Source organism: Leucoraja erinacea, unplaced genomic scaffold (genome assembly GCF_028641065.1).
Source record: "Leucoraja erinacea ecotype New England unplaced genomic scaffold, Leri_hhj_1 Leri_82S, whole genome shotgun sequence".
Taxonomy (NCBI): Eukaryota; Metazoa; Chordata; class Chondrichthyes; order Rajiformes; family Rajidae; genus Leucoraja; species Leucoraja erinaceus.
Genome location: NW_026576762.1, coordinates 223,860 through 250,844, shown reverse-complemented (window position 1 = coordinate 250,844; position 26,985 = coordinate 223,860). Strand labels below are relative to the sequence as shown.

The 26,985-nt window shown below is 50.5% G+C and overlaps 1 protein-coding gene across 1 annotated transcript in view; it reads left to right on the top strand.

Moving 5' to 3' along the window:
* The window catches only part of LOC129694860 (murinoglobulin-2-like), a 138,737-nt gene that overhangs the window by 96,572 nt on the left and 15,180 nt on the right, over positions 1 to 26,985 (top strand). Inside the window, exons 29-37 of the mRNA XM_055631616.1 lie at positions 6,873 to 6,916; positions 7,278 to 7,437; positions 15,178 to 15,392; positions 16,194 to 16,406; positions 17,468 to 17,577; positions 19,111 to 19,183; positions 19,304 to 19,372; positions 19,523 to 19,628; positions 20,064 to 20,120. Coding sequence (XP_055487591.1) covers positions 6,873 to 6,916; positions 7,278 to 7,437; positions 15,178 to 15,392; positions 16,194 to 16,406; positions 17,468 to 17,577; positions 19,111 to 19,183; positions 19,304 to 19,372; positions 19,523 to 19,628; positions 20,064 to 20,113 — 1,040 coding nt within the window. The 3' untranslated portion in view covers positions 20,114 to 20,120. The remainder of the gene's footprint in view (positions 1 to 6,872; positions 6,917 to 7,277; positions 7,438 to 15,177; positions 15,393 to 16,193; positions 16,407 to 17,467; positions 17,578 to 19,110; positions 19,184 to 19,303; positions 19,373 to 19,522; positions 19,629 to 20,063; positions 20,121 to 26,985) is intronic.

Below are 26,985 nucleotides of genomic sequence, written 5' to 3'. Positions count from 1 at the left end.
TTGGAGGAATATGGACCAAATGTGGGGCGGTGAGACTAGTGTAGCTGGGACACACGCACGTGCCCCGTCAGGGTAGGCAAGGTAGGCACTGCTTACCCTGATTAAAATTATAAAATGATAATTATTAAATATATATAGTAAAGGCATGAGAGAATTATGCCGACCTAAGAGATTGATCTCTTAGTTAGGCATAATTCTCCGTGCCTTTCATGTGCAGTACATGTAATACGCGAGGGTCTGTGCAGCACACGTGCCGTCGACGCTGCTTCAAGCCGTCAATTTCAAAGGTAGGGGAAGGCAGCTGAAATTCTGCCTTTGCAGCGTGGACTGCGTACTGCGCTTGTGCAGCGGCCTACTGCGCATACACAGCGCAAGTTTCTTGATGGGTTTCTCTAACATGGATTGTCACTATCTTAAGAGTATCTTAAGAAACAAAGAGAGAAGAATGGAGTTTGTGTACAAATAGTGGTAAATAGATTTCTTTGAGCTATATGTTTTTAAATACCGTATTTCCCGGCAACGAAGAAGCTATTTTACCCAAAAATAAGGCACGAAAATTTACCTGCATTTTGGAGGCCGAAGGTTAGGTTGTTAGCCAAGAAAGATAGACTTGGCTATCCCTGTTACAGCCAAGTATATCCCTCATTGCTGGCAGCTGATGGGAAGCGGTTGTAAAAGGACGGTGCCGCTGGGAGCGGGGGGCGGGAGAGTTCCTTTCACAGCATGTGGGGAGGGGTAAAGTTGCGGGAAGAGGGACACTCCTGTGTCCAGGGACATTCCTGTGTTCGCGCTGACACAGGAGTGTCGACTGCCCGCTGTCCTGTTATCCATCACCCGCTGACCTGCTCCGCTCTATGATCTTTGCTCTTGAGCTGGTCCCCTCACTGTTCAGATGGAGAGCACTGCCAGTTGTGAGCGGGTTGGCAGAAGGCGCTGAGGTCCCGGCAGCCGCTCGCAGCCACCCGAGCTACTTCTCTCCCCGGCCACAATGCGGTGGCTCCGCGCCCGGAACGCCACGGCAGCAGTGAGAGAGTGGGTTACTGGCATGATCCCCGACCTCCTCCTTTTCAACGCTCCTGCCCTCCCCACAACTTTACTCCTGGTCAGACTCCCCACACGCTGTGAAAGGGACTCTCCCCGCAATTGGTCCCTTGAACTAGTATTGTCATTCAATAAGATCACAACTGATTCAACTTGACCCGGTGTGCTCCTGTTTTTCCTACCCTCTCCACCTGCCATCACCCTCCATTCCCCACCAATTCAGTAATTCAAAATGAAGGAGACTTGGAAGCTTGGGCAAATTGAATTGAATTGGTACTTTATTTATTTTTATATTTTATTTTTATGTAGTGGAGAACAATCTGCACTTTAAGATTTTTTTAAAAGCCGACTGACTGCCTACCCTGAGTATTTACTCACGGCACTTGCCTGCTGGGACATGTTGGTCGGTGTGGGCAAGTTGGGCCGAATGGCCTGTTTCCACGCTCTTTGAATCTATGACTAAATGTAGGTGTTGAACGGGAGGTGAAATGCAAATATATATAATCAAAGGCATGACCCCTCACAGCATTGATGTACGGAGAGATCCTGGTGTCCACGTCCATAACTTTCTGAAAGGGAAAACACAAGTAGATAGAGTGGCAATGAAGGCATATGGTGTGCTTGCTTTCATAGGTCAGGGCATTGAATATAAGTAACAAAGGCATGATGCAGCTTTATCGGACTTTGGTTTGGATGCATTTGGAGTATTGTGTGCAGTTCTGGTCGCCAAATTACAAGGCAGATGTGTAGGCTTTGGAGAGGTTGCAGAGGAGGTTCACCAACAAGATGTCTGGATTAGAGAGTATTAAAAGAGAGACATTCGTCAGACTTGGATTGTTTTCTCTGGAACGCCAGAGGTCGTGAGGATTCTGCCAGGTGTATAACATTCTGAGAGACGAGGATAGAATAGACAGTCTGAACCTTTATCTCCAGGGTGAAAAGATCAAATGTTGGAGGACACAGCTTTAAGGTGAGTGGGTAAAGATTAAAGGAGATGTACAGGGCAGGTTTTTGACACAAGGGTGGTGTAGGGAAGATGCAAAGATCTTTGTGAATGCTCCCACAATCTCCTCTCTTGCCTCTCCCAATAACCTGGGATACATTCCAACAGATGGTGTGGTAAAATGGATTAGTAAGTATGCAGATGATACTAAGATAGGTGGTGTTGTGGACAATAAAGTCGTTTTTCAAAGTCTACAGAGAGATTTAGGCCATTTGCAAGAGTGGGCTGAAAGTGGCAGGAGTTTAATGCTGATAAGTGTGAGGTGCTACATCTTGGCAGGACAAATCAAAATAGGACGTACATGGTAAATGGTAGCGAATTGAGGAATGCAGTTGAACAGAGGGATTTAGGTATAACTGTGCATAGTTCCCTGAAGGTGAAATCTCATGTAGATAGGGTGATAAAGAAAGCTTTTGGTGTGCTGGCCTTTATAAATCAGAGCATTGAGTATAGAAGTTGGAATGTAGTGTTAAAATTGTACAAGGCATTGGTGAGATCAATTCTGGAGTATGGTGTACAATTATGGTCGCCAGATTATAGGAAAGATGTCAACAAAATAGAGTACAGAGGAGATTTACTAGAATGTTGCCTGGGTTTCAGCACCTAAGTTACAGAGATAGGTTGAAAAAGATAGGTCTTTATTCTTTGGAGAAGGTTAAGGGGGGGACTTGATAGAGGTCTTTAAAATTATGAGAGGGATAGACAGAGTTGATGTGGATAAGCTTTTTCCATTGAGAGTAGGGAAGATTCAAACAAGAGGACATGATTTGAGAATTAAGGGACGAAATTTTAGGGGCACATGAGTGGGAAATTTACGGGGACATGAGGGGGAACTTCTTTACTCAGAGAGTGGTAGCTGTGTGGAATGAGCTTCCAGTGGAAGTGGTGGAGGCAGGTTCGATTTTATCATTTAAAAATAAATTGGATAGGTATTTGGACGGGAAAGGAATGGAGGGTTATGGTCTGAGTGCAGGTAGATGGGACAAGGGGAGAATACGTGTTCGGCACGGACTAGAAGGGCAAAAATGGCCTGTTCCCGTGCTGCAATTGTTATATGGTTATATAGATACTGGGGATTTATCCATTTTAATGGTCTACAATAATCCCAACACCTCCTCATTCTTAATCTTAAACTGCCGTGGCATATTAGTATTCTCCACACTGATCTAACCGCCCCCACATCAGTCTTGGTGATAAAACTGATGCAAAGTGTTCCAAACACAAATCGCCTCCTTTATCCCTGAGTCACCCTACTCCTATCCCTGAGTCACCCTATGGTTACTCTCATATGGCTTGCAACCAGGCCATCATGCCCCATCTAGGCTGGTCCCATTTGCCCGCATTTTCTCCTTATCCTTGTAAACCTTCCCTATGCATGTACCTGTCCAAGTGTTATATTACCTGCCTCAACAATTTCCTCTGCCAACTCGTTCCATATACCCATCATCCACTAAGTGAAAAGGTTACCTCTCAGATTCCTATTAAATTCCCCTTGTGATTTTATGCACATCTGTAAGATCACCCCTCATACTCCTGCACTCTATGCAGTTCCAGCCTACTCAACTTCTCCCTATAATACAGACCCTCGACTCCTGGCAACATCCTCGTATATCTTCTCTGTACCGTTTCCAGCTTGGCAATATATTTACTATAATAATAATAATATATTTTATTGTCATTGCACATAAGTGCAATGAGATTTGGTATACAGCTTCCATCCGATGTCATAACTTAAATAACTAATAAAATTTAGATTTAGATACCCCGAGAACATGGTTTGTAAAAAGAACATTAAAACAGTAAAACAGTCAAAGCAGATTAAAGTGCAGATGTGTTTGTGCGACATGACCATCCGAGGAAGACAGTCCATGGGGGTGGGGGGCACTCAGCAGGGCCGGTTCAGAGCCACTATAGCTCTGGGAATCAAGCTGTTCCTGAGTCTGGAGGTGTGGGCGTAGAAGGCCTTGTAACGTCTGCCGGAGGGAAGTAGTTCGAACAGTCCATTATAAGGGTGTGGGAAGTCTTTATGGGTGCTGACTGCCTTCCTGAGGCACCGTGTGTAGTAGATGCACTCCAAGGCTGGTAGCGGTGTCCCAATAATCCTCTGCGCTCTGTGGACGACACGCTGAAGAGCTCTCCTCTCCGCCTCCGTGCACCTGAGATACCACACAGAGATGCCATACTGGTATGCTGTCTGTGGTGCAGCGGTAGAAGGTTGTCAGCAGCTATTGGGGCAGACCAGTCTTTTTTAATGTTCTCAGAAAGAAGAGTCGTTGCTGTGCCTTCTTGACCAGCGCAGCGGTGTTGGTGGACCATGTGAGGTCCTCTGAAATTTGAGTGCCCAGAAACTTAAAGCTAGACACTCTCTCCACATTGTCCCCGTAGATGGAGATTCTCCGTTATGTGACCTCTTGAAGTCAATAATCAGCTCCTTGGTCTTGGAGGTGTTTAGTGACAAGTTGTTACGTGAGCACCAGTCCGCCAGGTTCTGCACCTCTGCTCTGTATTTTGTTTCATCACCGTTGGTGATCAGCTTGATCCCCGTTGTGTCGTCTGCAAACTCGACGATGGTGTTGGTGTCGAATGCAGGAACACAGTCGTGTGTGTGAAGAGGGAGTAGAGCATGGGGCTCAGTACACAGCCCTGGGGTGTGCCGGTGCTCACGGTGATAGTGGAGGACAGGTGCGGGCCCAGTCTCACTGCCTGCGGTCGCTCCATCAGAAAATTCAGGATCCAATCGCATATGGGCGAGCTCAGGCAGGCCTAACTGGTGGAGTTTGGTGGTGAGCTTGGTGGGGATGACCATATTGAAGGCAGAGTTATAGTCTATGAAGAACATCCTCACGTACGTGCCCTGTCCCTGTCTTTCCAGGTGAGTCAGGACAGTGTGAAGAGCCAGAGGGATGGCATCTGTGAATTGATGAGAATCCAGTAAGGCAGGGATGCTGGATTTGATGTGGGAGAGGACCAGCCTTTCGAAGCACTTCATTGGTTTGAACCTATAACAAGGTTCGTAGAACTGAACACAATGCACAAAGTTGGAAGGTCATGTTGCAGTTATATATGACATTGGTGAGGCCTCAGCTACATATATAACTGCAACATGACCTCCCAACTTCCATCCTCAATATTCTGGTTGATGAAGGCCAAAATACCAAAAGCCTTTTTGTCCACCCTATCAACCTGCGACTCCGATTCAGATTCAAACTTTATTGTCATTGTGCAGTGTACAGTACAGAGACAACAAAATGCAGTTAGCATCTCCTTAGAAGAGCGACATAGAATATGAGCAATAAATAAATATATTTACGTGCATACAGTCATAGTAGTGCAATTATTTTTTTCCTGGTGGAAGGAGTGTCCGGGGGGTGGGGGGGCGATTGGCAATCACCGAGGTACAGTGTAACAGCCGCAGGGAAGAAGCTGGTCCTGGACCTGCTGGTCCGGCAACGGAGAGACCTGTCGCGCCTCCCGGATGGTAGGAGGTTAAACAGTCTGTGGTTGGGGTGAGAGCAGTCCTTGAGGAACCTTCAAGGAACTATGTACCTGCACTCCACGATCCCTCTACTCTATAGAACTCAATAGAGCACTACCATTAACTGTGTAGGTCCTGAGAGGAAAGCTTTTCACTCAAAGGGTTCAACCTTGAAGCTTGAACCACCCACTTTTGTATCATCAGAAAACCTACTAATCTTGCCATGTATGTTGTCATCCAAACGATTGATACAGATGACAAACAATAACGGGCCAAGCACCGAACCATGAGGTACACCACACGTAACAGGACAACCAGTGTCGGACAAATATTTGCCAGAATATCGGTGGTAGACCTGTAAAGGATCAACATTAGTTACTCTCCCGTCCTCTGGGGCCTGATGGAAGTATATAATTATGAGAGGCTAGACAGAGGAGACAGTCAGACCTTATTGTTAGGTTGGAAGTGGTAAAGAGTACAGATAATGTTCGAGTAAGTGTTTAGTTTGGTGTAGTTTAGTTTAGAGAGATGCAGCATGGAAACAGGCCGTTTGGCCCACCCAGTCCACACCGACCAGCACGTGTGCTGGATACAAATTACAATTCTACCAAGCCAATTAACCTACAACCTGTTTGTCTTTGGAGAAGTGATCCATGGGGAGGAGCGAATGCCACCTGAACACAAGTCGTGGTCTGATCAACCACGGCTGGGTCGCCTGGGTAATGGTGTCTGATGTTGAGAGACCCGAAACACCCAATGACACCCAGGTTACATCACTGATGATGTGTTCAGGAGCACCAATAGATGTATTTTTATCAATAGAGTGTGGGAGAAAATCAAAGATCTCGGAGTAAACGTACAAACTCGTACAGACAGCACCCGGCAGGATTGATGGCGGATATTTGGCGCTGTAAGGCAGCAAGTCTACCGCTGCACACCATGCCACCCTGGTTTACACAGTGGGTGGTGGGTGCCTAGAACCTGCTGCCAGGTGGTGGCCGTGGAGGTAGATATGATAGTGGTGTTTACAGGGCTTCAGACAGGCACATGGATATGTTGGGAATGGAGGCATTTGGATCATGTGCAGGCAAAGGCGATAGGTTTGATTTGCTCCATGTTGGGGACGGACATTGTGGGCCGAATGTCTGTCCTGTAACGTCCCGACCCGATACGTCACCGACCCTCGTTCTCCAGTGATGCTGCCTGACCCGCTGATTATTCCAGCACTTTGTGTCTTTATTTGTAACCCGGCGCCTGGAGTTGCTGTCCTCGTTCCTGTTACATGGTTGGTTCTGGTCCACTTCCCACTCACATATTCATCACCTCCTTCATTTCTCTCCTCGTCCTCCACAGATCTCGAGTCTGGTCTAGTCCGGCACCTGCCCTATAGCTTCAAGGTGAGGACATGTTGGAGTGGGTGGGGGGATCACCAAGGGAACCTCAGCTGGGGGGGAGGGTATCTGAGGGAACCTCGACTGGGGGAGTGGGGTGCTGGAGGAGGAGTAGGGTATGGGGGGATGGGGTTGGAGGTGGGGAGGGGCATTTGGTGGGGGGGAGAGGGGTAAGGGGGTTATGAGGGGTATCGAGAGGTGTAACATTGGGGGTGAGGGGCAGTGGGAGGAGGAGATGTGGAAGCGGGGACAACCGCACCTGTGGTGGGGCAGGTACTGGGAGAGGAGGAGGGGTAGCGCATTCTCCTGGCATCCAGCCTCCCCTCTCTGACCCTCCCTCCCTGTCTACGTCTTGTACCCCGTCTAGAACCTGGTAGACTGGTCACTGGAGTGCCTGCGTCATGCCACTGGGACGGTGAACAACACCTACACCCTCGCCCTCCTCGCCTACGCCTTCACCCTCGCTGGAGACAAGCCCTCGAGGGACAGCACCCTCCTCCGGCTGGACGCCCTCGCCATCAATGAGGGTGAGGACCCAGGCAGTCTCACTCCTCCCTCCACCCCTCACTCAACTCCTTCCTCTCACCTCCATCCACCCCTCACCGCCTCCCTCTACGCCTTGCCCCCTACCTCCACTCATCCCTCCCTCCTACATCCACACCTCACCTCCTACATCCAGTCCTCGTCCCCTCCCTCCCACCACGCTCACTCCTCCGTCTATCTTACATCCACCCTCCCTCTTACCTCCACCCCTCAGCCCCTCCCTTAATCCCTTCCTCCCACCCATCTAAACCCACTCTTCACCCCCTCCCTCTACCCTTCTTCGCCCCCTCCCACACTACCCTCGTCTTTTTCCCTTCCTCCTCCCCTCCACCCTTTGCTTTCTCCTTTCCCTGCTCCCTCCATCTATCCCCTTCCTCCCTCCACCCCTCCCTCCCTCCAACAAACTCCCTACAGCTCACACCCTCGAGTTATGGCAACATCCTCGTAAATCTTCTCTGTACTCTTTCCAACAACACAACATATTTCCTATAACATAGTGCCCAGATCTGAACACGATACTCTAAATGCTGCTTCACCAACGCCTTATATAACTGCAACATGACCTCCCAACTTCTATAAGACTGATGAAGGCCAATGTGGCAAAAGCCTTTATGACCACCCTAGCTACCTGTGACGCCACGTTCGATGAACCATGCACCTGCACTCTTGGATCATAGAAACATAGAAAATAGGTGCAGGAGGAGGCCATTCGGCCATTGTGATCATGGCTGATCGTCCACTATCAATAACCCGTGCCTACCTTCTCCCCATATCCCTTGACTCCATTAGCCCCTAGAGCTCTATCTAACTCTCTCTTAAATCCATCCAGTGACTTGGCCTCCACTGCCCTCTGTGGCAGGGAATTCCATAAATTCACAACTCCCTGGGTGAAAAAGTTTTTCCTCACCTCAGTCTTAAATGACCTCCCCTTTATTCTAAGACTCTGTCCCCTAGTTCTGGACTCGCCCAACATTGGGAACATTGTTCGTGCATCTAGCTTGTCCAGTCCTTTTATAATTTTATATGTTTCTATAAGATATCCCCTCATCCTTCTAAACTCCAGTGAATACAAGCCTAGTCTTTTCAATCTTTCCTCATATGACAGACCCGCCATCCCAGGGATCAATCTCGCGAACCTACGCTGCACTGCCTCAATCACAAGGATGTCCTTCCTCAAATGAGGAGACCAAAACTGTACACAATACTCTAGATGTGGTCTCACCTGAGACCTATACAACTGCAGAAGAACCTCTTTACTCCTATACTGAAATCCTCTTGTTATAAAGGCCAACATTCCATTAGCTTTCTTCACTGCCTGCTGTACCTGTAAGCCAACTTTTAGTGACTGGTGTACAAGGACGCCCAGGTCTCGCTGTACCTCCCCCTTACCTAACCTAACCCCATTGAGATAATAATCTGCCCCCTTGTTTTTGCCGTAAAAAATTGATATCCTCACATTTATCTATATTATACTGCATCTGCCACGCATCTGCCCACTCACTCAACCTGCCCAGGTCACCCTGCAACCTCCTAACATCCTCTTCACAGTTCACACTGCCACCCAGCTTTGTGTCATCCGCAAACCTGCTAGTGTTGCTCCTAATTCCCTCTTCCAAATCATTAATATATCTGATAAATAGTTGCGACCCCAACACCGAGTCTTGCGGCACTCCACTCGCCACTGCCTGCCATTCTGAAAAGGACCTCTTTAATAATTGACTCCAGCATCTTTCCCACCATCGAAGTCAGGCTAACTGGTCTGTAATTCCCCGTTTTCTCTCTCGCTCCTTTCTTGAAAAGTGGGTTAACATTAGCTATCCTCCAATCCACAGGAACTGATCCTGAATCTATTGAACATTGGAAAATGATCACCAATGTGTCCACTATTTCTAGAGCTACCTCCCTGAGGATGCAGACCATCAAACTAGGGGATTTATCATCCTTCAGTCCCATTAGCCTACCCAATACAATTTCCCGCCTAATGAAAATTTCTTTCAGTTCCTCTACCCCTCTGCATTATAACAGTCCCCATTCACTGTGTAAGTCCTGCCCATGTTAGACATCCCAAAACGCAAAATCTCACTTTCTCTCTATTAAATTCCATCAAAAATTGCTCAGCCCAACTGGCCAATCAATCAAGATCCTGCTGCTATCTGGAAAACCTCCCACTTTTGTATCATCTTCAAACGTGCTAATCTTGTGATGTACATTATCGTCCAAATCATTGATATAGAAGACAAACAGTAACGGGCCCAGCACCGAGCCCTAAGGCACACCACGAGTCACAGGCCTCCAGTCAAGAAGCAACCTTCCATCATAGAAACATGGAAATTAGGTGCAGGAGTAGGCCATTCGGCCCTTCGAGCCTGCACCGCCATTCAATATGATCATGGCTGATCATCCAACTCAGTATCCCGTACCTGCCTTCTCTCCATACCCTTTGATCCCCTTAGCCACAAGGGCCACATCTAACTCCCTCTTAAATATAGCCAATGAACTGGCCTTGACTACCCTCTGTGGCAGAGAGTTCCAGAGATTCACCACTCTGTGTGAAAAAAGTTCTTCTCATCTCGGTTTTAAAGGATTTTACCCTTATCCTTAAGCTGTGACCCCTTGTCCTGGACTTCCCCAACATCGGGAGCAATCTTCCTGCATCTAGCCTGTCCAACCCCTTAAGAATTTTGTAAGTTTCTATAAGATCCCCTCTCAATCTCCTAAATTCTAGAGAGTGTAAACCAAGTCTATCCAGTCTTTCTTCATAAGACAGTCCTGACATCCCAGGAATCAGTCTGGTGAACCTTCTCTGCACTCCCTCTACGGCAATAATGTCCTTCCTCAGATTTGGAGACTAAAACTGTACGCAATACTCCAGGTGTGGTCTCACCAAGACCCTGTACAACCTCCCTGCTCCTATACTCAAATCCTTTTGCTATGAAAGCTAACATACCATTCGCTTTCTTCACTGCCTGCTGCACCTGCATGTCTACTTTCAATGACTGGTGTACCATGACACCCAGGTCTCGCTGCATCTCCCCTTTTCCTAGTCGGCCACCATTTAGATAATAGTCTGCTTTCCCTGTTTTTGCCACCAAAATGGATAACCTCACATTTATCCACATTATACTGCATCTGCCAAACATTTGCCCACACACCCAGCCTATCCAAGTCACCTTGCAGTCTCCTAGCATCCTCCTCACAGCGAACACTGCCCTCCAGCTTAGTGTCATCCGCAAACTTGGAGATATTGCCTTCAATTCCCTCATCCAGATTATTAATATGTATTGTAAATAGCTGGGGTCCCAGCACTGAGCCTTCGGTACCCCACTAGTCACTGCCTGTCATTGTGAAAAGGATCTGTTTACTCCTACTCTTTGCTTCCTGTTTGCCAGCCAGTTCTCTATCCACATCAATACTTAACCCCCAATGCCATGTGCTTTAAGTTTGTATACTAATCTCTCATCATCCTCTGCTTCCTTCCATGAATCCAATATTCTATCCATTCAGTATCTCTTCTTGGATCCCATGCTATTTAACCTTTGCGAGCAGCCTACTATGTGGAGCCTTGTTGAATGCTTTGCTGGTCCATATATACATCTACAGCTCTGTCCTCATCAACCTGTTTTGTCACATCTTCAAAAAGGGCAAGTCAGATTGGTGAGACACGACCTCCCATATATACAACCATACTGACCACAACATGATAAATTTTAATCTGGAATTTGAGATGGAGAAGGTGAAATCAGATGTGTCTGAGCAAAGGGGACGACAGAGGCATGAGAGAGGAGCGGGCCAAAGTTGACTGGAAAAGGATCCTGGCAGGGATGACAGTGGAACAGCAATGGCATGAAATTCTGGGAATTATCCAGAAGATGCAGGATCTTTTCATTCCAAAGAGGAAGAAAGATTCTAGGGGGAAAACTGACAATGAACTCAAGAACAGTATAAAACTAAAAGAGAAGGCATAGAACAGAGCAAAGAATCCAGAGGATTGGGAAGGCAATACGGGAGGGGGGGAGAGATGAAATACGAAGCTAGCAAGAGTTTCTTCAGTTATATAAAGAGTAAGAAAGGGGCAAGAGTGGACGTTGGGCTGCTGGAAAAGTGTTTAATGGGGAATAAAGGAATAGAAGAGGAGCTGAATACCTTTTTTGCATCAGTCTTCACAGTGGAAGACACCATCAACATGCCTGAAATTCAAGAGAGTCGGGAGTGGAAGATAGTTGAGTGGCAATTACTAAGGAGAAGGTGCTTGGAAAGCTGAAAGGGCTGATCACCTGGATCAGATGGACTGCACCCTAGGGTTCTGAAAGAGGTGGCTTTAAGGATTGTGGAGGCATTGACAGTGATATTTCAAGAATCACTAGAGACAGGAAAGGTCCCAGATGATTGGAAAATTGCCAATATTACCCTGCTGCGCAAGAAGGGAGCAAAGCAGAATAGTGGGAACTATAGGCCAGTTAGTCTGACTTAAATCCTTTGGGATTGTCCTTAATGGTAGAGTTGTCTCCTGGCCCCTTTTTTGCCCAACTGTTATCCTTTTTTGGTTAATCCTAAAGCAATGTTACAAAATTTTGAGATTTTAAAAATCAAGTCTTTAATTAATCCCATCAGATAAAACATAAAAAGAAGTTTAATTTGACAATTAATTCACTTTCATATCTTCAGTATTAAAAAAGTTATGGCCATTTTCATACTCGGAAATCGGCATCTTGTTCCCTATTGCTTTTTCATTGACTTCACACAAAAGCTGTGATCGAGAACATTTAAAAGCCGATAACTTTCTTAAAATTTAAGAGAACTGAAATCAATTATCAGTTATTATAGATTGAAGCATTCTGAAACAAATATGAAACAATCTTACTTAGATGACTTGAAATTAAAGCATATAATTAGTTAGTTACCTAATTGTAGCTAATTACAAAATTCAATTACTAGATCTAAACATCTATCCATTTCTTAAGAATAGATTAACGTTTTTAAATAGCCTAAGTGTCCAAATAACATTCACACAAGAATTCAGAAGATAACATAATTTTTAAATCTCATTGTCATGTGTTTATAGGCGAAATGGAAGGAATTTAATGTTTAATACCTGTAAATTAATGGCCATTTAAATCAGCTTGCGAGTGGGATTTTCTGGAACGGGACCATTTGGAACTTTGAGGTTGCGGTGAATTTAGTCCCTATATCGGCAGCAAATACACTGCCGGTTTGTTCGGGGACTAAATCATCGTTTCGCAACTTAAAATGTGAATTAAATACATCTTAAGAAACATTTTTATACATAAAAATAAACTACCTTCTTTTACCTGGTCCTCCATAAAATCCGTCCCCGTTTTCGGCATTGATGGCTTCAGAAGCTGATTAAAATAATTCCAGCGATTAACTTGTCGGGTGAATAAAAAAATTTAAAAAACACATAGAACGGCCATAGGAACGATTCTTTAGCAACATCTTGCACTCCAACAAGTATAATTCAGGACCGGGTCGGGAAAAAACCCCGTTTTAACCCAGTCCCCCCCTCAAACGCGCCAAAATCGCTGACACGGCCAATGGCAGAACTGCAGCGCCGCTGAAGGTAAGTTTTGTAACATACCTACTCCTTAGTTCCTGAAACTCCTCCAGGGATACACTTGATCTCAGCTGCCTATACCTGTCCCATGCGTCCTTCTTATTCTTGATCAATGCTTCAATTTCCCTTGTCAGCCAAGCTTCCTAACGTTTGCCTGCCTTGCCCTTCACCCTAACACGGACGTATATACCCTGAGTTCTTGTCAGCGCACTTTTAAAAGCATCCCACTTGACTGATGTTACTTCAAACAACGTGCTCCAATCAACTTGAGCGAGACCTTCTCATATCCTCAAAGTTGGCCTTACCCCAATGGAGATTTTTAACACATAGGCACAGTCTGGCACTATCCATAACTATCTTAAACCTTAAATTGAACAGTGGCCACTCGTCCCGAAGGCTCCTCCGCAAAGACGTCATTCACGTGCCCTTCCCAATGTTGCCCTGTCACATGTGGGGCTCCCTACATATTGTTGGAGAAAACTCTCCTGAGAAATTACAATCCATCTGAACCTTTCATACTATGATTTTCCCAGTCAATATTGGGAAAGTTAAAATCCCCAACTATAACAACCTCATTTGACCTGCAGCTGCCTGCAATCTCCTGGCATATTTGTTGTTCTAATTCCCGTTGACTATTTGGGGGACAGTGGTGCACCCCCAACAAGGTGTTCACCCCTTTCTTGTTCCCCAGCTCCACCCATACAGCATCACTAGACGAACCCTCCGTATTGTCACCTCTAACTAGTGCTGTGACATGTTAGAGGTGACAAACTAACTAGTTTGTCACCTCTAACTAGTGCCCCCCCCGTCTCTCCTAAAGCTCCTGCACCCCGGAACATTAAGCTGCCAATCCTGCCCCTCCCCTAACCAGGTTTTAGGAATGGCTACATCGTCCCAGCCGCTCGTACCTATACAAGCTCATCTGCCATACGCATCAAGCCCCTTGCATTCAAATACGTGCAGTTTAAACCAACAGTCCTTCCTCTCTCTCTCTCTGCCTTTCACCCGTCTATTCTGTCAACTAAACTTTCTCTCACCACCCGCCATACCAGCCTCTAATCTCCCACCTTCCTCTGTCCTGTATGTGATCCCACTCCCCTGTCAATCTAGTTCAGTACTAATGAGCCAGCCTGCCCGCAACAATGTTGGTCCCCCTCCAGTTAAGGTGCAGCCCGTCCCTTTTGTACAGGTCACCACTGCGGGGATCCCAATGATCCAGAAATCAAAATCCCTGCCTCCTGCACCCTCCTCAGCCACTCATTCATCTCCCTTATCTTTCTCTTCTTACCTTCGCCAGCACGAGCTACTGGAAGCAAACCAGAGATAACTATCCCTTTCAGCCTTTTACCTAATTCCTGAACTCATGTTGCAGAACCTCCTACTTCTTCCTCCCAATATTATTTGTGCCCTCCCCTCAGCCCCTCCCCTGCTTTCCTCTCCTCCCTTCCCCCGACTGTCTCCCCACGACCCTCTCCCTCGACCTTCCCTATCCCCCGACCCTCTCCATCCCCCCGAGTCTCCCCCCAACCCTCCCTCTCCCTGACCCTCTCACCCGACCCTCTCACCCGACCCTCTCCCCCGACCCTGTCCCTCTCCCACTGACCATCGCTCTCCCCCCGACCCTCGCTCTCCCCCCCCGACCTTCTCTCTCTCCCCCCAACACTCTCTCTCCCCTGACCCCCTCGCTCTCCCCCCCCTCCCCCCTGACCCTCTCTCTCCCCCTGACCCATCTCTCTCCCCCTGACCCATCTCTCTCCCCCTGACCCATCTCTCTCCCCCCCTGACCCATCTCTCTCTCCCCCTGACCCATCTCTCTCCCCCTGACCCATCTCTCTCCCCCTGACCCATCTCTCTCTCCCCTGACCCATCTCTCTCTCCCCCTGACCCATCTCTCTCCCCCTGACCCATCTCTCTCTCCCCCTGACCCATCTCTCTCTCCCCCCTGACCCATCTCTCTCCCCCCCTGACCCTCTCTCTCCCCCTGACCCATCTCTCTCCCCCTGACCCATCTCTCTCCCCCCTGACCCATCTCTCTCCCCCTGACCCATCTCTCTCTCTCCCCCCATCTCTCTCCCCCTGACCCATCTCTCTCCCCCTGACTCTCTCTCTCCCCTGATGCTCTCTCCCCCTGACTCTCTCTCTCTCCCGGCAGATGGTCTGACCCATTGGGGTCAACGTGAGGATGGAGTGGAGGGGTGGGGGCTCTGGCGGAGGGCCCCCTCGGCTGAGGTGGAGACGACGGCCTACGTGCTGCTGGCCCTGCTCTCCCCCCCCAACATCAGCCCCACCCACCTGCACCGCTCCTCCCGCATCGTCGACTGGCTGGTCCGCCAGAGGAACTCGTACGGAGGCTTCGCCTCCACTCAGGTGGGGGGGGGGGGGGGGAGGGGGGGAGGAGGAGGGAGAGAGGGGGAGGAGAGGTGGGGGGCACGAGATGGGAGGGAAGGAGTGGAGAGGAGAAGGGGGGGCAGGAGAGGATAGGGGGGAGGGGAGAGGAGAGGGAGAGGGAGGAGAGGAGAGAGGGGGTAGAGGGGGGGAAGGGTGGGGAGGAGAGGGGGAGGGGAGGAGACGACAGGGAGGTGGGTGTAGGGTCTGAGAATGAGGGGGAGGAAGAGACGGAGGCGACAGACTAAGGGCGGAGTGAGTGAGGGGGAATGGGGGGGGGCAGAGGGGGGGGGTGGAGGGGGGTAGGGATGAGGGACAGAGAAGTGAGTGAAGAGGTGGAGGAAGGCAGTGGGAGAAATGGAATGGGGATGGAATGGGGATGGAAGGAGAGAATGAGGGGGGTGGGAGTGGGGTAGATGGAGGGAGTGGGAGGGATAGAGGGGGAGAGAGATGGGGTGAGGGACGGAGGGGTTGGTGGACAGAAGACATGAGGAGGGGGAGGGAGAGAGGGGGGAACATGTTCCTTGACCAAACACTGTTGAATCGATCTCCAAACTTAAGTCTTCCACCTCTACCCCATGTGCAACCGGTCAAAGGCCTTGCTAATGTCCTGCTATCTTCCCCCCCCCCCTCCCCTTTTCCCCACCCCACCCTCTCCCATCACACTCTCCCGCACCCTCTGCCGCCTATCCTCTCCCCCATCCACCCCATTCTCCACCTCCCTTTCCCTTCCCCCCATACCCCTCCCCCTCTCCCCCTCACACCCTCATCCCCCCTCTACAGGACACAGTGGTGGCCCTCCAGGCCCTCTCCCTCTACGCGACCCTCACCTCCACCCCCGAGCCCCTCTCCTCTGTCTCGCTCAGTGGCCCCGGCGGCTTCCAGCGGCTCTTCCACGTCGACGCCCACAACCAGCTGTTGGTGCAGAGAGCGGCACTGCCGGGCCCTGGCACCTACATCGGCAACATCACCGGCACCAGCTGTGTGCTGCTCCAGGTGAGGGGGGGGGGGGGGGGGGGGGGGGGGGGGGGGGGGGGGCAATGGGGGGGCAGGGAGGGGAGGGGAGGGAAGGGGGAGTTGAAGTGCTGAGCCACCAGGAGATCAGATTGGTTATTGTGGACCGAGAGGAAGTGTTTGGCGAAACGATTGCCAAGCCTAGGCTTGGTCTCACCGATGTAGATCATCTATACTCTATACACTGACTGATGAAGGCCATTGTGCCAAATGCCTTTTTGACCACGCTATCTACGTGAGACTACACGTTCAAGGAACCATGACTCCGAGATCCCTCTGCTCTACAACTCCCTGGAGCCCTACCATTAACTCTGTAGGTCCTGCCTATGTTAGACTTCCCAAAATGCAACCTCACATTTCTCTGTATTACATTCCATCAACCATTCCTCAGCCAACCTGGCCAATCGATCAAGATCCTGCTGCAATCTTTCACAATCATCTTCACTATCTGCAAAACCACTCACTTTGCTATCATCAGCATACTTGCTAATTTTACCCTGTAAGTTCTCATCTAAATCATTAATATAGATGACAAACAGTAATAGGCCCAGCACCGAACCCTGAGGCACACCATTAGTCACAGGCCTCTAGTCTGAGAAGTGACCTTTCACTATCACCCTCTGATTCCTTCCATGAAGCCAATGTTCAATGTATTCAGCTATCTCTCCTTGGACCCCATGCGATCTAACATTCCAGGGAGTAGGGAGGGTTTGAGGGAGGGAGGGAGGAGGGAGGGAGGGAGGAGGGGTGGAGGGAGGGAGGGAGGGAGGAGGGAGGGAGGAGGGGTGGAGGGGAGGGAGGGAGGGGGGGAGGGAGGGAGGGGGGGGAGGGAGGTGAGGGAGGGTGGAGGGGTGGGAGGAGGGCTGGAGGGAGGGAGGAGGGGGGGGGGGGCGTGTCGGAGGGAGGGAGGCTGGAGGGGCGGAGGTTGTATTGAGGCCGGTGTGGGAGTGGTGAGGGAAGGGTGGAGGGTGAGTGAGGGAAGGGTGGAGAGAACGGTGAGTGAGTACTGTACTGATCCTGCCCCTCCCTCCTCCATGCCCCAGACATCTCTACGTTACCACACACTGCCGTCTGCCGGTGCTGCCGCCTTCCAGCTCTCCCTCCACCTGGAGCCGGACGAGAAGACGGAGGCGATGCTGCACATCAACATCACGTGAGCTCCACCGTCTGGTGGCCAGAAGGGCCGACTGGGGGAGGGAGGGAGCATCTTGGGGGAGATGGGCCATCTGGGCCAGGAGAGAGGGGTTGTCTGGGGGCTAGACAGTTCATCTGGGCAGTGGAGACGGGCTGTCTGAGGGATGACGGGACGTCTGGGGCGGTAGAGATGGGCAGTCTGTGGGTGGAATGGGCCATCTGGGGGAGGGGCCGTCTGGGGAGTGAGGATAGGTTGTTTGCAGCGAGACGGACTGTCTGGGGCGGGAGACGGACTGTCTTGGGATGAGATGGACTGCCTTGGGGAGGGGCCATCTGGGATGGGGTAGGGACCATATAGGGGGGAAGACGGGCCATCTGGGGCAATAGAGAAGGGCTTTCTGGGGGGTGGGGCCATCTGTGGGGCAGGTGGGCCACCTGGCGGGGCTAGATGGGTTGTGTGGGGAGAGACGGTCCGTCTGGGTGGTGTGACTGTGCGGGGGTGGGGATGTCCTGGAACCGTGTGGGGGGAGGGGCCGATTGTGCCCTAGTGCTGTGAGCCGGCGTTGTGCTCCTACGCTCTGTATATAACCGTGTGCTCCTGTGAGTTCCCGTGCCCCATGTTTCCCCCTGGGTTCCTTTTGTTTTCGTGTTTGCCTTTGTGTACCCGTGTTTTGCCATTTGCGCCCATGTGTTTAATGTGTGTCCATGTGTGACCGTATTCACGTGCCCCATGTGTTACCCTGGGCTCGTGTATTCACGTGCCCCGTGGTTTCCTGTGTGTTCCCATGTGATTGCATGTTCCCACATATTCCCGTGTGTGCCCGTGTTCACGTGCCCCATGTGTTCTCGTCTCCCATGTGTTCCCGCATCCACGTGCCCCGTGTGTGATCGTGTGTTCTTGTCTCCCATGTGTCCCCGTGTTCACGTGCCCCGTGTGTGATCGTGGGTTCTCGTGTCCCATGTGCTCCCGTGTGTTCCCGTGTCCACGTGCCTCGTATGTTCTCGTCTCCCATTTATCCCGTGTCCACGTGCCCCGTCTGTTCTTGTCTCCCGTGTGTGCCCGTGTCCACGTGCCCTGTGTGTTCTCGTCTCCCATGTGTCCCCGTGTCCACGTGCCCCGTGTGTGATCGTGTGTTCTCGTCTCCCATGTGTCCCCGTGTTCACGTGCCCCGTGTGTGATCGTGGGTTCTCGTCTCCCACGTGTCCCCGTGTTCACGTGCCCCGTGTGTGATCGTGGGTTCTCGTGTCCCATTTGCTCCCGTGTGTTCCCGTGTCCACGTGCCTCGTATGTTCTCGTCTCCCATTTATCCCGTGTCCACGTGCCCCGTCTGTTCTCGTCTCCCGTGTGTGTGCCCGTGTCCACGTGCCCTGTGTGTTCTCGTCTCCCATGTGTCCCCGTGTCCACGTGCCCCGTGTGTGATCGTGTGTTCTCGTCTCCCATGTGTCCCCGTGTCCACGTGCCCCGTGTGTGATCGTGTGTTCTCGTGTCCCATGTGCTCCCGTGTGTTCCCGTGCCCTGTGTGTTCACATGTGTTACCGTGTTGCCCCGCAGCTACACGGGATCCCGCAACGTCTCCAACATGGTGATCGTCAACGTGAAGATGCTCTCCGGGTATTCCCCCCAGGTACGGGGTTGGGGCAGGGTGGGTTTCACGGGGGATCCCCCACAACGAGGGGGAGGGGGGTTATGGGCTGCCGCCTCCATTCGGGGCAGTTACTGATGACCTTTGCCCCTCTCGCTCCAGACCACGAAGCCTGTGGGTGTGAGTCGTACGGAGTCAAAGGACGGACATTTCCTGATGTACATTGAAAAGGTGAGGGGGGTTCGTATGGGGAGTGGAGACGAGGGGGTGGGGGAGGGGGATGGATGAAGGGGGAGGGTAGGTGGGGGAGGCTGTTTTAGACGGGGGAGATGCTGTGGTCCCGGGACTGACTCCCCCCCCCCTTCCCCACTGCCCCCACAGATGGACGCCGGCCAGACCCTCACCCTGTCCATCCGCATCTTCCAGGAATTCCCTGTGGAAAACCTGCAGGCAGCCCATGTCTCCGTCTACGACTACTATGTGACCGGTAGGGCCCAGCCCCTCCCGCGCACCCCCTCCCCCCTCACTCCCCTCCCCCCCCCCCGCTCCTCCCCCTCCTGCTCCCCCTCCTCTCCCTCCCTCCTCCCTCACTCCTCCCCCTCCTGCTCCTCCCTCACTCCTCCCCCTCACTGCTCCCTCACTCTACCCTTCTCCTCTTCCTGCCCCTCCCTCCACTCTCCCTCCTGCTCCCCCCTCTGCCTCCTCCATCCCGCCCCTCCTCCTCATTCCGTCCTCTACCTTCTGCACGCTCCTCCACCCTCCACCACTACTCCCTCCACCCTCTCTCCCTCTATTCTCTCCCTCCATCCACCATATGTCTACCCTGCCACCTTCCTTCCTTCCACCACCCATCCACGCTGCCTCCCTCCACCCTCCCTCGATGTTAAATCACTCCTCACCTCTCTCTGTCTCTCTTTGCCAGACGAGGCCGCCATTGCTGGGTACCAGTGGCCCACTTCAAGCGAGGATTAGCAAATCAGTGAGTGTTTTCACCCCCCCCCCTCACCCCTGCCCGCCTCCCCTCCCCCGCCCCTCCCCACCACTGTTCCCTGGAAAGATGGGGCCCAGGATCACCTCACCTCTCTCTGTCACACTCTTGGGGTCCCAGACTGGGGCCGCTGAGGCTGGGTCACCAGTGGGGCCCACTTCAAGCGAGGATTAGCAAATCAGTGAGTGTTTTCACCCCCCCTCACCCCTGCCCGCATCCCCGTTCCTGCCCTCCCCACTCTCCCTTTCCCACTCTTCCCTGGAAGAGATGGGGCCCAGGATCACACTGGGGGATGGAAACGGCTACACGGGGGACGGGTCACACTGGGGGGGATGAGGAATGGGGTCCCACTGGGGACTGGGGTCACACTGAGGGGGTCTGGGGTCACACTGGGGTGGGGGGGAAGGGGTCACAATGGGGAAAGGGGTCACAATGGGGTGGGGGGGAGTGGGGTCACACTGTGGTGGGGGGGTGGGGTGGCAGCTTCTGTCCAGGTCCGTGAGAGGTGTTGTATTTGGGAAGTCCACCAAGGGCAGGGCCTTCAGAGTGATGGGTGGGTCCCTGCGAGTGCTGCAGAGCAGAGGATCCAGGAAACCTAGAGTGGAGGCACTGTACAGCACGGTAACACGATGGATGATGTGCTCCAGGCCCACACCACCCTCAGTGTAAAACTACTTGCCCACCACATCTCCATTCAACTTTCCCCCTCTCACCTTATAGCCAAGTCATTTAGTATTGGACTTTTTCACTCTGGGGGAAAAAGGTTCTGACTGTATACCCTTTCTACGTCTTTCATCATTTTATGGACATCTATCAAATCTCCCCTCAACCTCCGACATTCCATAGAAAATAATCCAAGTGTGTCCAACCTCTCCCAGTAGCTGAACCCTCTAATCCAGGCAGCATTCTGGCGAACCTCATCCGCACCGTCTCCAAAGCCTCCAACCCTTTCCTGTAGTGGGGCGGCTAGAACTACATGCAATATTCCAGGTCGGAACCCTTCATCACGATTTTACTAAAGGTCTGATCTTTACAACTTCCTGTTGTTCTGTATAGTGATTTTAGAAAAAATGCTGCCACTTACGGCTGTGATATTAGGCCATCTTACTCAGAGCCCCCCTCCGCTGTGCAGGATAAGTGGATTTTTCCCATCAATGAAAAATAAAAGAGTTATTAGTGTTTAAAAAATGTTGAGATTCTCTCTCCTGAAGGTCATACCCCTTCCGGAGGAACGATAAAACCCGGAAGTGTTGAGTGCCTCAGTCAGTCTCTACATAGGGGGGGGGGGGCGAGAAGGTGAACACATGTCTACAAAACTGTGAGTGTGGTTTTACTGACCTTGAGTGCCCTTAATGTGGTTTGAAAATGAAAGTGTGGTTGGTTTGAAAAAGCACAGCAAATATAAACATATAACAATTACAGCACGGAAACACGCCATCTCGGCCCTTCTAGTCCGTGCCGAACACTTACTCTCACCTAGTCCCATCTATCTGCACTCAGCCCATAACCCCCCATTCCTTTCCCGCCCATATACCTATCCAATTTATTTTTAAATGATAAAATCGAACCTGCCTCCACCACTTCCACTGGAAGCTCAAATGGTTGTTGGTGGTGGTTGGTTTGAAAAAAAGCACAGCAAATGGTTGTAAGTCTAAACTTGCCAACTTGCTGTTTGCACTGTATATTGATTTAGAAAAAAGGTTACCACTTGTGGCTGTGATTTTTGGCCATCTTACTCAGTCCCTCTCCGCTCAGCAGGTGCAGAGGCGTCTTCCCATCATTGGCATTGCACCTTGCTTGGTGGCATGAAACTGCACTAGAATTTGGTGGTCTTGCAGCCTGATTGAAATGGCATGAAACTACATTTGAATTTGGTGGCCTTGAACCCTGTTTGAAGTGGTAGGAAAGTGCACTTGAATTTGGTGGCCCGACACCTGCTTGAAGTGGTATGAAATTGCACATGAATTTGGTGGCCTTGCACCCTGCTTGAAGTGGTATGAAACTGCACTTGAATTTGGTGGCCTTGCACCCTGCTTGAAGAGGCATGAAACTGCACTTGAATTTGGTGGCCTTGCAACCTGCTTGAAGTGGCATGAAACTGCACTTGGGTTTGGTGGCCTTGCACCCTGCTTGAAGTGGTGGGATACTGCACTTGAATTTGGTGGCCTTGCACCCTGCTTGAAGTGGTGGTGGGATACTGCACTTGAATTTGGTGGCCTTGCACCCTGCTTGAAGTGGTTGGATACTGCACTTGAATTTGGTGGCCTTGCACCCTGCTTCAAATGGTCGGAAACTGCACTTGAATTCAGTGGCCTTGCACCCTGCTTGAAGTGGTAGGAAACTGCACTTGAATTTGGTGGCCCTGCACCCTGCTTGAAGTGACATGAAACTGCACTTGAGTTTGGTGGCCTTCCACCCTGCTTGAAATGGCATGAAACTGCCCTTGAATACGGTGGTCTTGCACCCTGCTTGAAATGGCATGTAACTGCACATGAATTTGGCGGACTTGCACCCTGCTTGAAATGGCTTGAAACTGCACTTGAATTTGGTGGCCTTGCACCTTGCTTGAAGTGGTCAGAAACTGCACTTGAATTCGGTGGCCTTGCACCCTGCTTGAAGTCGCATGAAATTGCACATGAATTTGGTGGCCTTGCACCCTGCTTGCACCCTGCTTGAAGTGATATGAAACTGCACTTGAATTTGGTGGCCTTGCACCCTGGTTGAAGTGGAATGAAACTACACTTGAATTTGGTGGCCTTGCAACCTGCTTATTGTGGCATGAAACTGCACTTGGGTTTGGTGGCCTTGCACCCTGCTTGAAGTGGTAGGATACTGCACTTGAATTTGGTGGCCTTGCACCCTGCTTGAAGTGGCATGAAACTACACTTGAATTCAGTGGCCTTGCACCCTGCTTGAAGTTGCATGAAACTGCACTTGAATTTGATGGTATTGCACCCTGCTTGAAGTGGTAGGAAACTACTTGAATTCGGTGGCCATGCACCCTGCTTGAAGTGGCATGAAATGGCACGAGTTTGGTGGCCTTGCACCCTGCTTGAAATGGTCGGAAACTGCACTTGAATACGATGGCCTTGCACACTGCTTGAAATGGCATGAAACTGCCCTTGAATACGGTGGTCTTGCACCCTGCTTGAAATGGCATGAAATTGCACTTGAATTTGGCGGACTTGCGACCTGCTTGAAATGGGTATGAAAGTACACTTGAATTCAGTGGCCTTGCACCCTGCTTGAAGTGGTCAGAAACTGCACTTGAATTCGGTGGCCTTGCACCCTGCTTGAAGTGGTCGGGAACTGCGCTTGAATTCGGTGGCCTTGCACCCTGCTTGAAGTGGTAAGAAACTGCACTTGAATTTGGTGGTGCACCCTGCTTGAAGTGGTAGGAAACCGCACTGGAGTTTGGTGGCCTTGCACCCTGCTTGAATGGGTATGAAAGTACACTTGAATTTGGTGGCCTTGCACCCTGCTTGAAGTGGTAGGAAACTGCACTTGAATTTGGTGGCCTTGCACACTGCTTGAAGGATGCAAGGCCACTGAATTCAAGTGCAGTTTCCTACCACTTCAAGCAGGGTGCAGGGCCACCAAACTCAACTGCCGTTTCCTACCACTTAAAACAAATGTAGGTCCCTTGCGGTCAGAAACAGGTGAATTGATCATAGGGAACAAGGGCATGGCAGACCAATTGAATAACTACTTTGGTTCTGTCTTCACTAAGGAAGACATAAATAATTTGCAGGAAATAGCAGGGGACCGGGGGTCAAATTATATGGAGGAACTGAGTGAAATTCAGGTTAGTCGGGAAGTGGTGTTAGGTAAATTGAATGGATCAAAGGCCGATAAATCCCCAGGGCCAGATAGGCTGCATCGCAGAGTGCTGAAGGAAGTAGCCCCAGAAATAGAGGAAGCATTAGTGATAATTTTTCAAAACTCTTGAGATTCTGGAGTAGTTCCTGAGGATTGGAGGTTAGCTAATGTAACACCACTTTTTAGAAAGGGAGGGAGAAAGAAGTTCAAGTGAGTTTATTGTCATGTGTCCCTGTATAGGACAATGAAATTCTTACTTTGCTTCAGCACACAGAACATAGTAGGCATTTACTACAAAACAGATAAGTGTGTCCATATACCATGATATAAATATATACATACATGAATAAGTAAACTGATAAAATGCAAATAACAGAAAGTGGTTATTAATAATCAGAGTTTTGTCCGAGCCAGGTTTAATAGCCTGATGGCTGTGGGGAAGTAGCTATTCCTGAACCTGGTTGTTGCAGTCTTCAGGCTCCTGTACCTTCTACCTGAAGGTAGCATGGAGATGAATGTGTGGCCAGGATGGTGTGGGTCTTTGATGATACTGCCAGCCTTTTTGAGGCAGCGACTGTGATAAATCCCCTCGATGGAAGGAAGGTCAGAGCCGATGATGGACTGGGCAATGTTTACTACTTTTTGTAGTCTTTTCCTCTCCAGGGCGCTCAAATTGCCGAACCAAGCCACGATGCAACTGGTCAGCATGCTCTCTACTGTGCACCTGTAGAAGTTAGAGAGAGTCTTCCTTGACAACCCGACTCTCCGTAATCTTCTCAGGAAGTAGAGGCGCTGATGAGCTTTTTTGATAATTGAGTTAGTGTTCTCGGACCAGGAAAGATCTTCAGAGATGTGCACGCCCAGGAATTGGAAGCTCTTGACCCTTTCAACCATCGACCCGTTGATATAAATGGGGCTGTGGGTCCCCCTCCTACTCCTTCCAAAGTCCATGATCAGTTCCTTGGTTTTGCTGGTGTTGAGGGCCAGGTTATTGCGCTGGCACCATATGGACAGTTGCTCGATCTCTCTTCTATATTCTGACTCATCCCCATCAGTGATGCGCCCCACAACAGTGGTGTCGTCAGCGAACTTGATGATGGAGTTCGCCCTGTGATTGGCTACTCAGTCATGGGTATAGACAGTACAGCAGGGGGCTGAGCACACAGCCTTGAGGTGCTCCCGTGCTGTTTGTTATCGAGGCTGACACATTTCCACCAATAAGAACAGACTGGTCTGTGAATGAGGAAGTCGAGGATCCAATTGCAGAGGGATGCGCAGAGACCCAGTTCTGCGAGTTTGGTAACCAGCTTGGAGGGGATGATAGTGTTAAATGCCGAGCTGTAATCAATGAATAACAGCCTGACATATGAGTTTTTTGTTGTCCAAGTGGCCCAGTGCGGAGTGGTGGGCCAGCGAGATCGCATCCACCGTTGATCTGTTGTGGCGGTAAGCGAACTGCAGTGGGTCCAGGTTTTTGTCGAGGTAGGAGTTGATTTGCACCATGATCAACCTCTCAAAGCACTTAATCACCACCGACGTTAATGCCACTGGTCGATAGTCATTGAGGCACGTCACCTTACTCTTCTTGGGCACCGGTATATTTGATGCCATTTTAAAGCATATAGGAACCTCAGAAGTGAGAGATTGAAAATGTCCGTAAAAACTCCAGCCAGTTGGTCCGCACAGGTTTTTAGAACACGCCCGGGTATACCATCAGGTCCAGGTGCTTTTCGGGGGTTCACCCCTCTGAAGGATTTCCTGACGTCGGCCTCTGTGACTGAGACTGAAATACCATCACAGCGAATGTGGCATCGGGAAGGCACATCAGTATTCTCCCTATCAAAGCGTGCGTAAAACGCATTGAGCTCGTCATGGAGTGATGTTTCGCCAACATTCGAGCTGCCTCCTGGTTTCGCCTTGTAGGAGGTGATTACATTCAGGCCCCGCCACAGCTGCCGAACATCTGTTTCATCCTCCAGTTTGGAGCAGAAGTCCCTTTTGGCCTTTTTGATGGCCTTACCAAGGTCGTATCTGGACTTCATGTAGGCCACTCTATCATTGGAAGTGAATGCCCTGTGTCTGGACTTCAGAAGAGTGCGGATCTCAAAGTTCATCCAAGGTTTTTGATTGGGAAACACTCGGAAGGTTTTTGAAGGGATGCAGTCCTCCCCACATTTCTTTACGAAGTCTGTAACGACTGTGGCGTATTCGTTCAAGTCCGTTGCCGAGTCCTTGAACATTGCCCAGTCTACAGACTCCAAACAGTCCTGGAGTTGTTCCTCTGCCCCCCCGACCAGCTCTGTACTGTCCTCACTTCTGGGGGTGCGCTCTTTAATTGCTGCCTGTAGGCAGGAAGAAGCAGCACCGCGGTATGGACGGATTTACTGAAGTGAGGGCGAGGGATAGAACGATAGGCATTCTTGATGGTGGTGTAGCAGTGGTCGAGGGTGTTATGTCCTCTGGTGCAGCAGGAGACATGTTGTGGAAGTTAGGGAGTGATTTCTTTAGGTTTGCCTTATTGAAGTCCCCAGCAATGGTGGTAAATGCCTCGGGGTAAGACGTCTGGTGTTTGTTGACCACGGCGTGCAGCTCCTCCAGTGCCAGACGGACGTCTGCCTGGGGTGGGATGTAGACCGCGGTCAGGATAATGGAGGTGAATTCCCTTGGGAGGTAGAAGGGACGGCACTTCACCGCCAGATGTTCGAGGTGTGGAGAGCAGGAGTTGGACAGGACTGTCACGTCTGAGCACCACACAGAGTTGACCATGAGGCAGACGCCCCCTCCTCTCCCTTTCCCAGATGCCAGGGTATGGTCCATACGGTGGATGGAGAACCCTTCAGGCTGGACCGCTGAGTCTGGGGAGCTGGGGGTGAGCCATGTCTCTGTGAAACAGAACACAGAGCATTCCCTCAGCTCCCTTTGATAAAGCAGTCTTGCCCTTAAGTCCTCCACTTTGTTTTCAAGTGACTGTACGTTGGCCAGTAGGATAGTAGGGAGAGGGGGCCGAAGTCCCCTGCGCTTCATTCTGACCTGAAGT